This window comes from Doryrhamphus excisus, linkage group LG4 (genome assembly GCF_037039965.1).
Source record: "Doryrhamphus excisus strain RoL-2023G ecotype Guam linkage group LG4, RoL_Dexc_Guam_v1.1, whole genome shotgun sequence".
In the NCBI taxonomy this organism is placed as follows: domain Eukaryota; kingdom Metazoa; phylum Chordata; class Actinopteri; order Syngnathiformes; family Syngnathidae; genus Doryrhamphus; species Doryrhamphus excisus.
The window spans coordinates 10,136,812-10,150,908 of NC_136360.1; the positions used below are offsets into that span (position 1 = coordinate 10,136,812).

A 14,097-nucleotide genomic window follows, 5' to 3' on the forward strand; every position below is an offset into this window, starting at 1 on the left:
TCAGAGAAAAGGAAAGCTGTTAGTTGCTATTGTAATTGCCTTCAAATCAAGTGATGTTGATAATTAAGACACTGTGACAGATTTATATATTTATTTACATTTTGAAAATTATTCAACTGTAATCAGAGGAAATTCAATATTGTGAACCATCCCAAAAGCTATAACAAATGGGAGATAGCAGTATTACCTATTGAGCAAATTTTTTGGCCCTTTTTTTCGGAAGCATCAACCCACAATAACAATCTTCCTGAATCTTCCCCTATTCCAGCTGTATTTCCTTGGATTTCCAAAGCTATTTAGTATTCCACCCACCCTATCCCTATCCAGGGTGTACCCCGCCTCTCGCCCGAAGACAGCTGGGATAGGCTCCAGCACACCCACGCCCCTCGTGACTATAAGAAAATGAATGAATGAATGAATTATTCCACCCACGGCCTACCTCCAGGCCAATTCTGCTTGTGATTTGTCACACTTCCAAGCAGGGCCGTTGACAGCTTTGGCTGGGCCGGGGACAAAATAATCTGAGTGCGCCCCTCCATGCCCCCCAAACACACATACACACACATACACCACCACACTGCAATCACTCACACTCCGCTTTGAAGAGCCATTCTCAAGAGAAAACGGCCATTCTGCCTACCTTCACATACAGGAAACAGAACTGAAATTCAGACAGCAAACAAACGGGAGATACTCATGGAGAAAGGCAACCAAGAGGGGCCAAAGGAACAGAACGTGTTGCAGACAAACCATCGCAGGACTACCCGTGTTTAGGAATCTTGGGTAGGCACACACATTGTGGTGAAAAAGGCTATTTACAACTCCAGACATCGGTGAGCTATAAGTTGCATATATGCAGGTAACACTCCCTGCATGCACACTCAATAATGGTACACAGACAACTGCATGACTGGAGAACAGTGAAATTGTACAGAGGGCTGAAAAAAAGCGCAATTAACTCATTCTGTCAATCCAGTTTTTGACTAGAAGCTGAGTTATTTTGTGTATCCATGGAACTGTATTCTGATGTCTTTAAAAAGTTGGAGGCCACCTGACTGACTTTCCATTCCATCCATTCCATAACATTCTCAGAGTGTGGTCTCCTTGTGCTCACTGCAAATGGAAATTGTCAGACATTTAAACAAAAGTAGTAAGATTACGATGCTTTTTCAAAAAATAATAAATCTGGGACATTAAAATTTACCAATAACAATATAGCTAACCAGGGTGTACAGTAGCACTCCATCATGGTGTGATGTAGCTAAATAAGGTACTGTAACCAAAATGTTAGGAAAGAGTATGCATTATGCTATATTGGGTAATAGCATTAAATAGAATACAACATTATGTAACAACCAATATTATACATAATACTGTCATTCAAGTTAATTAACAGTTCCCTGCATATATATTTTCATAGAGAAATTGTGTTTTTCCTGAAGACAATAAAAAAAATGTAACTATGCAAGTCCCAGATTTTCATAATGATCCTGTTTCTAATCCCAGTCTAACAATTACAGAACAGAATAACACTCACATGCATGTTAAACAAGCCGGCATTAATTTCAATGTAATACAAAGTGTACTTACACGAAGGCTGTAGGAAGTCCATGCTGTTCCGATTTGTTAATTCCATAACAGCCTTATTCAGCTCTTCAATCTCCTGCTCGAGTTTTGACAGCAGACTCTTCTTCTTGTCATTGTCCTTTTTGTTGAAGCCTTTGTCAAAAAAGTGTAGAGAAAAAACATGAAACCAGTGGATTTTTTTTTTTATGTGTGTGTGTACTGAATTTAATGGTACTCACTCTGCAGCTTTCGGTGGATTCCGCCAGGTAAGTCAGCTATGTCCTTATGCAGCTTCAGGAACTTCGCCCTGAAGTCGACCATTAGCTGTAACTCACGCATTTTGAGCATCTCCGTCAGCTGATTTGTGAGTTTCCTCTTTTGGAACACTTCTTCCATCCTGAGGTTGATGTTCTCCATGTCAGGGTGGAAGAGGTGGCCCCCGTTCTTTGCTGACATCTCATCTATCTTCTTGAACAGTTGGGTGATCTGGATCGAGCATGGTTTCTTTGAGATGTTCAAGTAGTGGTATCTGTTTTGACATTTGTCCACCAGCCAGTGTAGTGCACTGTGCTCCGTCTCAATGGACTCCTCTAGTGACATATCTGTCAGGGTGTCCACGTTTGTGAAGAGAACCATGGTGTGGTTCCAGATGGTGTCACCAAAGAGCTCCATGTGATCCTCTAGGTTGTCCTGCTCAGTTTCCTTGAATTTCAGGTCTAATGGAATCACAATCAGAACAGCGTGGACACCCTTTGGGCTCAAGGTCAGACCTCTGACTATTTCTCGGTCCTGCTGCTTGCTGCAATGTGAGGCCTCCTGAGACCAACCAGGGGTGTCGACCACTGTGACCTCCCTATCAGCAACCAGCGCGTTCCTCACCAGACACTGGTCATTTGGACGGGTGGGGAACAGAATGCTTTGCATGAGGTAATTTGCTACTGATGTCTTTCCAGAGGTCTTTTGACCAAGAATCATAATTCTCAGCTCTTTCAACTTGTGAGTGGAACCTAAAAGGAAACCAAAATATATGACACACATATACGGCTGAGAATCCTGAGAATACAGCAGAGAATATCCGAACAGTGATGTGCCAAACATACAGTGCGGAAGTCTTGGAACATTGAGGCCAATTCCTTTATTTTTAATGGAGACTGAAAACATTTGGGTTTGACATCAAAGATGAATATGAGACCAGAGAGCAACATTTCAGATTTGGAGCTGTCTTCTAAATTGTGCATCTGATCCAGACATCAATACCTAAAAATAGGTCAAATGTTGCTCTCTGGTCTCATTATTCATCTTTTCATGTCAAACCTCCATTGTTTCAGTTGACAGCAAATAATGGAATTGGCCACACGCTTCCAATATTTCTGGAGGGCTCTGGGAAAATTCTGTCCTGAACACCAAATATTGTACCCATTATACTGTAAGACCAAAGAAAGTGCATTAACAAATAAGACAGTACCTTTCCCAACTGCGCTTGCAGCCTTCACTTGACTTTGCCTTCGTTTGGCAGCCTCTTCAACTTGCCTTTTTTTCGCCATCAGGGTCACCAGCATTCTCTTATCAGGTACAAAATGCCGGCCTTCGTTCCCAGCCATTGTCATCGTGATTTTCTCCATCAAACTTGACAGAAGTTTCTGACTTTAGTCAGAATATTTGACTAATTTTACAAATCTCCCCTTGGCCACCTCTGTGTGGAGTTCGCATGTTCTCCCTGGTTTCCTCCCACATTCCAAAAACATGCATGTTAATTAAACTGCCGAATCCAAATTGTCCATAGGTATGAATGTGAGTGTGAATAGTTGTTTGTCTATATGTGCCCTGTGATTGGCTGTTGACCAGCCAAGTCAACTAGCATAGGCTCCAGCATACCCCCGTGACCCTAATGAGGATAAGCGGCATAGAAAATGGATGAATGGAGGGTTTCAGACATGCTTAACAAGTTACATTAAGGAACATCACATGGTTACATCAGTTCAATGTCTGAAATGGAGTAGGAAAAAGCAGTCTAGTATTATAATCCTAGCCTTAAATACAAACCTTGTTAAAGGGGAACGTCTGTCACGCCCTGTGTTCTTCCGTGACAGTTTGTTTATGTTCCTTTTTTGACGTTTTGTTTCTCTTTGGATGCTCTTATTTTTGTATTCACTTCCTGCCTTCCTGCATTCCTATTACCTCCCACACCTGTTTCTAATTTCAGTTCAGGTGTGTGCTACTTCTTTGTTGGATCATTGTTGTTTGGTTAACTCAGTTGCCAGTTTCCTGCTGCTGCACAGTCACAATTATTATTAAAGAAAAGACATTTTTTAACTGCACTTGGTCGTGCTTTCTGCATCCTGGGATCACAACGCAACGGCGGCAAGCCCGAATGTGACAGACGGAACAGGGCATGGCAGGAAGTGAATACAAAAATAAGAGCATTTACTCATTTCTATTGATGAGTCGGTCCTTGTTTGTTTGGGATGGCGCATCAGAACGTGTTTTTTTTGTCAATTTGGGACATGGGAGGGTTTTAAGTGTTGTTATTTTATGTATTCATTACTAACCTTTTATTGCCTCCTATGTCCTCATTGACTATGTTATGCTCCCCTGGGTCACAACACAATTGCTTACCTGAAATGGCCCCTTCCAGTTGCATTCTTTGCTCGTCTGCCCGCCTCTTTCTCTCTATGGCCCTCTTAGCCACTTCTTCTTGCTTTTTCTGAATGGTGACAAGTATGTGCTCATCTAGCTTATAGAAGCTGTCGTCATTGTTCTCCACCATCTCATCAATCTTCTTCATCAGCTGTGTGACCTGAGATAAGTTGGTCTTATCCTTGTTGTGGAACACATGATACCTGTCATTGCACTTTTCTATCAACCACTTGAGTTCCGGGCCCTCGCTCTCGATGTGCTGCTCAATGGTCTTCTCTGCCAGGAAGTCTCCACAAGTGAAAAGCACCATACTGTATTGCCACACCCGCTCCCCCAGGAGCTTCATATGTTCTTGCACGGTCTTCCTCTGGTCAACAGAAAAGGCAGAATCAATTGCAATAACAAGGAGGAAAGCGTGAGGTCCAGGCAGGCATTTGGAGGCGTTGAGTTTGAATCGCTGTTTGTCTCCCTCTGGGATCTCTCTGAGGGACCGCGAGGTCTTCCAACCCGGAGCATCAACAACCACCAGATTCCGGCCCTCCACTTCTTCATGTCTGACTTCAGACTGAGCTGTTCTTGTCAGCCCACACTCAAAACTTTCTTTCCTCAGTATGGTGTTGCCACAGGAGCTTTTGCCAGACCATCTATCACCAATCAGCACCATTCGTCTCTCCGGTATATACTCTGCCAAGTAAACAGATTTGAAGTATTGAGTTAGTATTAATATTGGATGTGCACCTGTTATCTTAACTATCACTACCCCAGACATAAATGATTTTATTGAAACATTTGTTAGTTCCATTTGAGAATTTGTTGAATTTGTTATATTTTTGGTGGTGGTGTAGGTGTTACACAACACAAACAAGGCTATCTATCGAGGTCTTGTTGTTCCTGTTATTCAACTTTAATCACAAACTAATGAGGCACCCAATCTTCTTTCTCTTATGTTTTTGCTCTTGTTGTACACCCAATGCAACCAAATAAAACAGAAATGTCTATGTTAAACTACTTACTAGTAATCATACATTATACAATGCAGTTTGTATATAAAATAGAGTATAAAAACACAGAAAAGTTAAAACTTGAATTCTTGCTGATACATTTATTGATCTATTTCACAATGTAAAGAACAGGGTTGTACTCACCCTTGTCTGCCATTCTCCTCAGGGTCTTGTTTGAATAAAATCCCTGCCAAGTGAAAACAAGACCGAAGAACACAAGGGCTAGATGTGTTTTACCTTGTGCGTGACAAGCTACCTCAGGTCTGGGTTATGTGGTTTGCGAGTCAAGGCAAAGCTGTCAGACTGGTTTAGGTCAAGAAGAATTTTGTCCACTTTGTGGACTAAAATGTCCCAAAATATCCAATTTAAACACCAAAATCCAGACATTTGTTGACATTCCACACACAGAAATATTATAGCACTACACTTTTACAACATTTTCTTATAATACACTACAGTTAGGGATGGGCACTTTTTTGTGTGCCTCATCCTGTTGTTTTTTCCTTAGCCCCGCCCTCTCTAGAGCAATAAACGCGACCTGTTGGTCTTAATTTATTCCACCCATGGCCCGCCTCCGGGCATGCCCACTTCGCTGTGATTGGTCACACACCCAAAATGCTTCCTAACTATTAAATATATAAGGTTCATAGTTTTTTTTTGTGAATGGCGCAGTCTGGCGCAGTGTGGCACACCTGCACCTCTGCCCCTCCCACCAGCGCAAGTGGCAAAGAGGGAGGAGAGAAGGCGTGAGAGGGTTTAACACAGTCAAGTTTAATCTTAACCAATGAAATAAATGCCCCTATTTGCCTTTAAATGCGTAGGGCCCACTGGACTGCACATCAGAAGCCACAATGTGCTTGTAGACCAGCTCTGCTCAACACAGCAACAGGCTAATCCAGGCATAGTACTTGTGATCCACCTGCATTCATGCTCTGTCGTCGCCAAATAGGAGAACCTTTGATGCCGTGGCTGGTTGTGATTGACTGAAAAATGTGAATTCATTAGTTGTCATCATACTTTCAGATGCCGTCAGGTTGAGTCTTTGATCTGACATCAGATGTGATGGTGTGTGCCATGCCCCGCCACCCTGTGCCACAAATTAGAGCCCTTTGTCTCTCAACTGGCCTGAGGATGCCTCAGGATCTGTCAAGAGGAGCTAGACAAATTAGCCGGAGGAGGCTTCCCTGCTTAGGCTTCCATGCCTCAACTTGACCCCCGATAAGCGGAAGAAGATGGATGAATAGAAGAGAGTTTTAAACGGCAATAAAATTGACATTGATATTCCAGTGCTGTGATTTACATATTTCCTTCAACTAAGAATGCTTTTCTCTTGTTAAAGGGCACTTGGCTGAAAAACATTCTTCAGGGGGTTGGCTGAAAACCAGAGACACAAGGGGACAAGGCAAACTGAGAAGCACATTCAATGGGAAATGTTGTGAAACACACAATGCCAACCAATGCACAAAGCCATAGTGGACTCCATACAAGACAAGACACATATAACAAATGTGGAGTACATCCGTTTTATGCAAAAATGCTGATGAATTCAGACAGTCATATGAGTCTTTGAAATGAAATCAGTTCAATTGCAATTTAGCTTGTTGCGTATTGTAGAACAGATCAGGTCGAATCAAAAGATTACTATACTACATATATTTGTACTGTAAATGCTCAGCTCATATCCACGATAGAGGTGAGAGAGGACTTTTATGTGTGCGAGAGCAGATTGGACATCTCCATCCAGGACAGATCCCACTGTACCTCTGTTACATCCTGCTTGGTGGCTGGAAGCGCCGTCGGTGGAGATTCCTCGGCAGAAGGCTTCCAACATCTCTGGGTGTAGATCATCTTGTACCTTCACATGAATCGACAAAAGGGTCAGAGAGTCCCTCAAACGACTGACAGGCTTTTTGAAAACTGTCTTGTATAAGGGGTGTCCAGAATCTTTCCAGGGTGCACTGTATACAGAAAATTAAAGCATAATTAAAGGCTTCACGGTGGCATCATGGTTGGATGGATGGATAGATGAAGGTGCTTAAACCAATCCAATGTAGCTATCTGAAGAAATCATCCACATCTTAGCCTGGCGTTATAGGTGACAGAGCAAATTAGTGTCATAACTAATAATAACCAGTCATGGGAAAAAAAAATATTCCACCCTACCTGAAGTAATAGATTAGCCAGATAGCCAACAGGATGAAGACGATAAAAACACATGAAACAATCCAATATCCTGTTGAGAAAAAAAGACTCATATTTGTTTAAGTTCTGGTAGTCCTCAGGTTATGAACAGGTTCTGTTCCTAGACTATATGTAAGTCGAGTTTTAACTTATTTAACTCCTACGTCACTCACACTGTACACATAACACATGCAATACATATAAATATGCTGTTATCATTGTCCAATTCATAGGAGCAGATCCTTTCACATGTTAAAGAATACCATTCTTTATCCTCCATGATGTCTGCCACAGTTCAGTAGCTTGTACCGGGCATGCAACTAAGGGCGCTTTATCCACTGAGCGTCTTACAATGTCTAATTTACATTTTACTTTCACATTCATACGCTAGCCCAGACAAGTCTGCCTCACTGCCTTGGGAGTCACAATGGAGATTTGACTTAAATAGTTAACTAAAAAGTGGCATTCTACTTCCTTCCTTCCTGTAGCCACACTGTTTTCCACCACTTCGCCAATATATTCATCTGCCTTAATATATTTCTGTCTTGGGAAAGTAAGTAGTTCTTTTTATCTTCTTGTACGGTATTAATGATTAATGGCAGTGCATACGTAATTATGAAAAGATGAAACTCGGAACACCATAAAACGGAGACCTCCTGTGCTAAGACAGAGAGCATCAACCCTGCACAGGTCTGCTCATTTATCCTTCTGTTGTGGCTCCAGCTGGTTTATGCTTCTGTGTAGTCACTAAGCCGTCTCTTCTGATGTCATCATAAGCACTTCAAAGTTTTGAGTCAGAGTTGACCGCCAAAGTGCTAGCAGTGTTTTCTGGTGAGTTAGTGAGAAACCATGATGTTGGCACTTTTTCCCTTGTTAGCTTCCTTTGTTGCCAATGAACAATGGCAACAAAGGCGACATGCAGAGGGGTGCTGGAACCGGAACAAATCGATGTGTTACAACACTTTGATTGTGAATGTTGATACAAAATCGATGGAGAAGGTCATGCCAAATTGTCAAACATACATAACGTGAGGAAATACCACACATTTTCTGCATGGAAATGTGTAGGGATTCCATGGATATAAGTCAATTCATTTTCAAGATAATGCATTTTAATGACATCCCCTCGGCTCTGTGGCCTCTTGAGCTGTCATCACGTCCAGTTGGCATATTGTTTTCTGTATATCGCTTGTAAAAATGACAATATCCGTCCATTTTCTATGCCGTTTATCCTCACTAGGGAGGTGCTGGGGTATGCTGGAGCATATCCCAACTGTCCCTTTAAGAAAACAATGTAGTGTTATCTTCAATTTAGTGGTCAATCAGGTTTTGTGGCTCGAAATGGGTTTTAAATGAAAACAGTTTTGATGCTAAAGGTTTCTAACCCCTGTGCGGTTGGGTGAAAGCATTGTAGTGCGGACTGCAAGTGAAGCGATATAGTGTAAAGCAATGGCCATAAACTAAGCTAACTGTGGTCAAAGTCAATGCATAGTTTACCAGGACTGGAGCCAGCTGACAAATCGGCAGATAATGAGTGGCCTAAAACACACAACAGTCACCTGTTAATGACTGACTTGTAACAGGGAAGAAAACATGCATGTACAGCATGTCTTACGTCTAACTGATAACCAGCTCTCTGGGCTCTCCATGGTTCTGTCCTGAGAAGCACACTTGTAGAAGCCTTCGTGCGCCTCTGTCACATTCTCTAAGGTCAGCTTTATGTCTCTACCAGGACTGGAAGAAGTGGTAGTGCACATTTCAATGCCATTCCTGAAAAATATGCTTTTAGTGTGGTTGCCTCTCCAATAGTGACAGGATAAGTCCACACTACTCCCCTGCGTTACGGCAAAGGCGGGAGTCCTCATGATGACCGGACCAGCTGCAGGACAAAGACAACAGTAAGATGTGCTACGTGTTATGCTGTGTTCACAGATTTCCAAGACTCACAGCTTACGGTGATTTGAACTGCGTTGCTGCGGCCTTCAGCACCCTCGCACCAGTACAGCCCGGCATGCCTCCTGGCAGCAGAGAGGACACAGGTACCAGATCTGGCTGCACTAACAGAGCCCCCTAGCGGTGAACACGCAGCAGTCTTGGAGTCATAGGTCCTTGTTCCGTGGCTAAGGGAGGATTGCCTCAGCACCCAAGATGAGGAGTTTGTCTGAGGCTCAGGGCATCGGACAGTGAAGGTGTCGCCAATGAACATGTGTCGAGTGCTTGGTGTCAGAGTGAGTGAGGGAAGACGTAGCTCTGAGGCAGCCAGAGACAAAAAACTAATCAAATTTCAAATCACAATCAAAGGCTCATGAACTAATGCTTGTAATTAGACTATTTTAAAGTCAAAGACAACACTTTGTGTTGGTGACAAAGCATATTATTGTTTCAACGTATCAGCTTTTTCTCTTTTTTTATGTGTTATAATGGAACAATAACAAACAAAACTGCACACACTTGAAATTACATAAAAATGAGATATTGCCAGATCATTATGAGAAAAAAATAGTCACAAGAGAACAAATGTATACCAAAATGAGGACTGTGCAGAATTATAGTTACATTATAATGTCAAAATGTTAACAATATGAAGTATGATGCAGCACTGTGCTGTGGGTGGCACAGGACATACAGTGAGGCTTTCAAATTACTTAGCTACTGTGTGTTTGCTCTGGACTAAGTGATCTTTAGATTCTATGTATTGCGGCCGACAGGTACAAACGCTCCAAACACAGAGTCCCATCCAAAACACACAAGAACGCAATGCAAAATAAAATTCAGGCGAGCCAGACCGAAGGGATGTGCCTATTAAAGACATGGGTGGAATGCCCAGATGAAGGCTGGTCGACTTTTGAAGAGGTACAATGAAAAGCTACAATCTTTCTTTATGTCTTTCTTAAATACCCTGGCACAATACTTTCCAATATTATAGAGCTTGGGTTTTGTAAAGGGGGGTACATGAATAGAAATTAAAAACTGTGTGATTACAATGGCGTCTGAAAGCATAAAACCGATGTTACGCAAGAGGCTTGAAAGCACTGAGTAAGGAGAGAGACATGAAGTTGTTCATTGTTCTGTGTACATTACATGAACAAATATGTACGTTTCATGATTGCATAGTGCATTAAGATTTTATTTATATTGTGTGTTAAATGATGTTGTACTATTACTTATCAACTATGAGCGTTTACTTTGTTTCTTGACTGAATGGATATATGTGCAGTTGAAATATTAGCCACTGTGTTTTTGGCATTGGTACTTTTTTGATTTTGCAGAGTTTGTGTGATTGCAGAATATTTTATTTTTGCAGCATTTTCCGTTGCATTTGTTTTATGGGGTTGACGTGGTTCTGATCATTTCAGTGTTTGGAGGGTTTTTGGACGTTTTTATTTGTAGCTATATGGCGCCTCCCAGAGGAGAATAATGTGATAAGCTATTGTCTAAGACTTCCTTTCATTTATCTACAGTAGTGTCATAGTTATCTTCAAGAGTGGGACATTTCCACTTTTATTTGAGGTATCGTGTGTTGCAAATAAAGTGAAGTTGTACAGTGCACAGTTCAATATGCATGATTATGGTTTGCTGATAGGCAAGACCTCACTCAGAGCATGTGACTGTTACTATGCCTGATGTAACACAAACATGCAAAGGTTTTGTTTCAAATCTGATGCCACTATTCTCCCACTCACCAGACACTCTCAGTGTGGTGGGCCCGTTCAGGATCACCATGGTGCCGTTGCTGTCGGAACGCTCGGCCTGACACCAGTAACTCCCCGCATCCTCCCACGTCACAGCCGTGATTGAGTAGCTGTCGCCAGAGACCGAGTGGCGGGGGTTCTCTTGAGTCTTCTGGGCTGTGTTGGGTTTGTGCCGGAACCATTGGTAGCGCCATACGAAAGTGGAGTTTGACATCACCGTGCACTGCAACACCACACAATCCTCCAGGAAGACCTTTGATCCCGGCGGCCACACAGATACAGAGACCTTCAAGTCGTCTGGTTAGAAAGCAGACTTTGTTTTTAACAGTGTTATTGTGCAAAAACTGAGAAACAATCACTCATACTAATGTCTTTGTGTAACTAATGAGGGCAAGGGGTTTACTATAGCTTTTTTTTGTAAATTCAGGGTCTATCCAAGTATCTGAGAATTGCTATGAGGTGTTGATATATGCATAATCGGCCTCGGATCATTTTGTAATTTCAAACTTAAATAACTAATTTCTTTTCTAATGTGTCAATATTGTGTTTACCTTTAGACGGTGCAGCTTGAAGAACAAATGCTGCTACACCTGAAATACAGGAAACTTATTTTACACACACAATCTCAGCTTGGTCTTTTTCAAAAACAGGCTGTATAGTCTGTAATATGCTTTGCTGTCAGTCAAGAGTTAAATGAATGAGATTGTTAATGGCCTTCTATGGGGGGGCATACTATAATGTTGCTGCTAGACTGTGATGTAACACAGCACAGCTTCTCACTTGTTAAACAAGCTAAATTTACACTCTTGTACTCCCCATGGGAACATAAAGAATGCATCTGTTTTCCTGAAACACACACAGACCCACATACAGCACATGATTAAATCATTTCCATTCACAAGAGAAATGCATAGTTGTAGACAACCACAATGTATTCTGCCGGGCATCCTCCAATTGTTTATACATCTAATCTATGAGAAAATGGTATCATCTCAGCACAATTACTCTCTCAAGTCTTCTACAAAATTTGAACGTGATGCAAAAAATCCCGTAACCTGTGTTTGGTAGACACACACAAAAAAAAACTGTTGATCAGTGGTTCCGCAACACCTCACTGTCTCGTACACCTTCAGACACTTAACCTCAACTACTACTATCTCTGAGAAGACAATAAAGTTTATTTTAACTCATTGTAACTACTAACAAAGATGGATTTATAGGTTTTTATAAACTGGAACGCTTGACCACAATAAAGTATTTATATGACTTTTATGTTTCTTAGGCAAAAAGAGGTGAAGATGTGATGCGACACTAATGCATGTTACTTTCAGAGTCATTTTAAGCTGTAAAAACGTGTACAAGGTGGCAGAAGTGCCAAAACCTTGGTGTTGTTTAATGAAGGCATGTTGGGTGAGGTCTGTATAGACTTATTTATATATACTTATAAACTCAATGATCAAAACATGGGCATTCGTGGGCTGCACGGCGGAAGAGTGGTTATAGCGCACAGACCTCACAGCTTGGAGAGACCGTAGTTCAATTCGACCCTCGGCCATCTCTGTGTGGTCTTCCTGTGCATATGTGGGTTTTCTCCGGGGTCTCTGGTTTCCTCTCACATTCCGAAAACATGCTAGGTTAATTGGTGACTCCAAATTTTCCATAGGTATGAATGTGAGTGTGAATGGTTGTTTGTCTATATGTTTCAGTAACCTTAAATGTTGATGTATGCCTTCAGTTCATGCTTGATTTGTTTTCTGCATGTAAAACTACAATTGTAAAACTATAAAATGTATAACATGAACAGATTAATTTCTTACGAGAAACTTTTATTTGGTAAATGTCCGTTTCGGTTAGAGTCTGACCTTCTGGGATGAATTAATGACGCTATAACCAAGGTCCCACTGTACTGTACTTTGATGCGAGAGCAAGGAGATTTGCCATGTAATGAATTTGCTCGCCACAAGACCACTGTGACAATTTGCATACCCCTGGGGTATCCCTCTTTGGGAAGCTGGAGATGGACATGAATCTAATGTATTTCTCTGGTTCCACATTTCCCTGCGGTGGGATATTATAAGGGGAAAGCGGTTTAGATAAAAGTCGTGAAAAGGCATTTGTTTCTCAAGCAATTATTACATCCGCACAAAACTGTCTATAGACCTACTCACCAAACAGTGAAGATATGAGGATGATGTTCATTCCTTCCAGCGCTTCGGGATCGATTACATCCAAAAAAAGTTGGATACTGTATATACAGTATACTATAATTTTTTTCTCCCTAATGTGGTCTGAGGTGTAGGAAGTCGTGGCATTCGTCTTGGGCGCAACAGTGGACAGTCACAGCAGACAGAGATGGTCATCTTGGTGGAGACATTTCCTTCCTGTGACAAACAGGCGGAGCAACACATAACAAAAACAGACCTCAGAACTACTTAAAATCAGCACTTATTTCAAGTTGGACATTTTTTTTATATCAGAACATATAGCCTCGGTTGTATATGTCTGTACAGTATTCTGTAATTCCATTTTAATCATTTGTCTTTTGTCCAATTTTGTCCAATAAATTTCAATTCAAATACATAATCTTGTTGATATAATGAATAAATGAATTGTTTATATAGTGAATTGACATCATGGCAGTTCAACATTAGCTGTGAACCTCCAGCTTAGTGAGCTGGAGCTAACCCCACACAGGGTCAAATTCATGTAATACTACCAAGAAAATATACAATTAAGACATCTTACATTCCTATTACATCACATAAAACCATCATAGTATCATATTTGACTACAACTGACCGAAAGGTAGACTATACTATGACTGCAAAGTCCAGGGTGTGCCTTGCCTCTTGCCCAAAGTCAGCTGAGATAGGGTCCAGCATACCCCCGCGACCCTAGTGAAGATAAGCGGCATAGAAAAAGAATGGATGGGTGATGGGTCTGAACCAGGACGAACATGGGCAGGGCAGGGCAGAGACCAAGAAGAACAGATCTCCGATCAGTTACGCAAGAGTTCTGAA

The 14,097-nt window shown here is 41.6% G+C and overlaps 2 protein-coding genes across 4 annotated transcripts; both read right to left on the bottom strand.

Moving 5' to 3' along the window:
* Positions 1-76: 76 nt before the first annotated feature.
* Positions 77-5,823, bottom strand: LOC131129116 (GTPase IMAP family member 8-like). The gene is made up of 7 exons (XM_078789918.1): positions 5,401-5,823; positions 5,349-5,369; positions 4,112-4,887; positions 3,032-3,206; positions 1,806-2,573; positions 1,591-1,719; positions 77-1,113 (listed from the first exon to the last, which is right to left on the bottom strand). The coding sequence occupies exons 2-7, from the start codon at positions 5,359-5,361 to the stop codon at positions 968-970; spliced, it is 2,007 nt and encodes a 668-aa protein (XP_078646044.1). The 5' UTR covers positions 5,362-5,369; positions 5,401-5,823; the 3' UTR covers positions 77-967.
* An 813-nt stretch (positions 5,824-6,636) lies between these two features.
* On the bottom strand, positions 6,637-13,450 carry LOC131129118 (Fc receptor-like protein 3). Of its 3 annotated transcripts, none has more exons than XM_078790103.1 (8): positions 13,246-13,450; positions 11,629-11,667; positions 11,069-11,374; positions 9,333-9,635; positions 9,001-9,264; positions 8,883-8,924; positions 7,368-7,437; positions 6,637-7,059 (listed from the first exon to the last, which is right to left on the bottom strand). In XM_078790103.1, exons 1-8 carry the CDS (start codon positions 13,274-13,276, stop codon positions 6,912-6,914), a joined length of 1,203 nt encoding a protein of 400 aa, XP_078646229.1. In that variant the 5' UTR covers positions 13,277-13,450; the 3' UTR covers positions 6,637-6,911. The 3 variants fall into 3 exon arrangements, with proteins under 3 accessions (XP_078646229.1, XP_078646228.1, XP_078646230.1); XM_078790102.1 differs by having other exon boundaries at positions 6,637-7,162; XM_078790104.1 differs by lacking the exon at positions 13,246-13,450 and having other exon boundaries at positions 6,637-7,162; positions 11,106-11,374; positions 11,629-11,671.
* Positions 13,451-14,097: the final 647 nt, after the last annotated feature.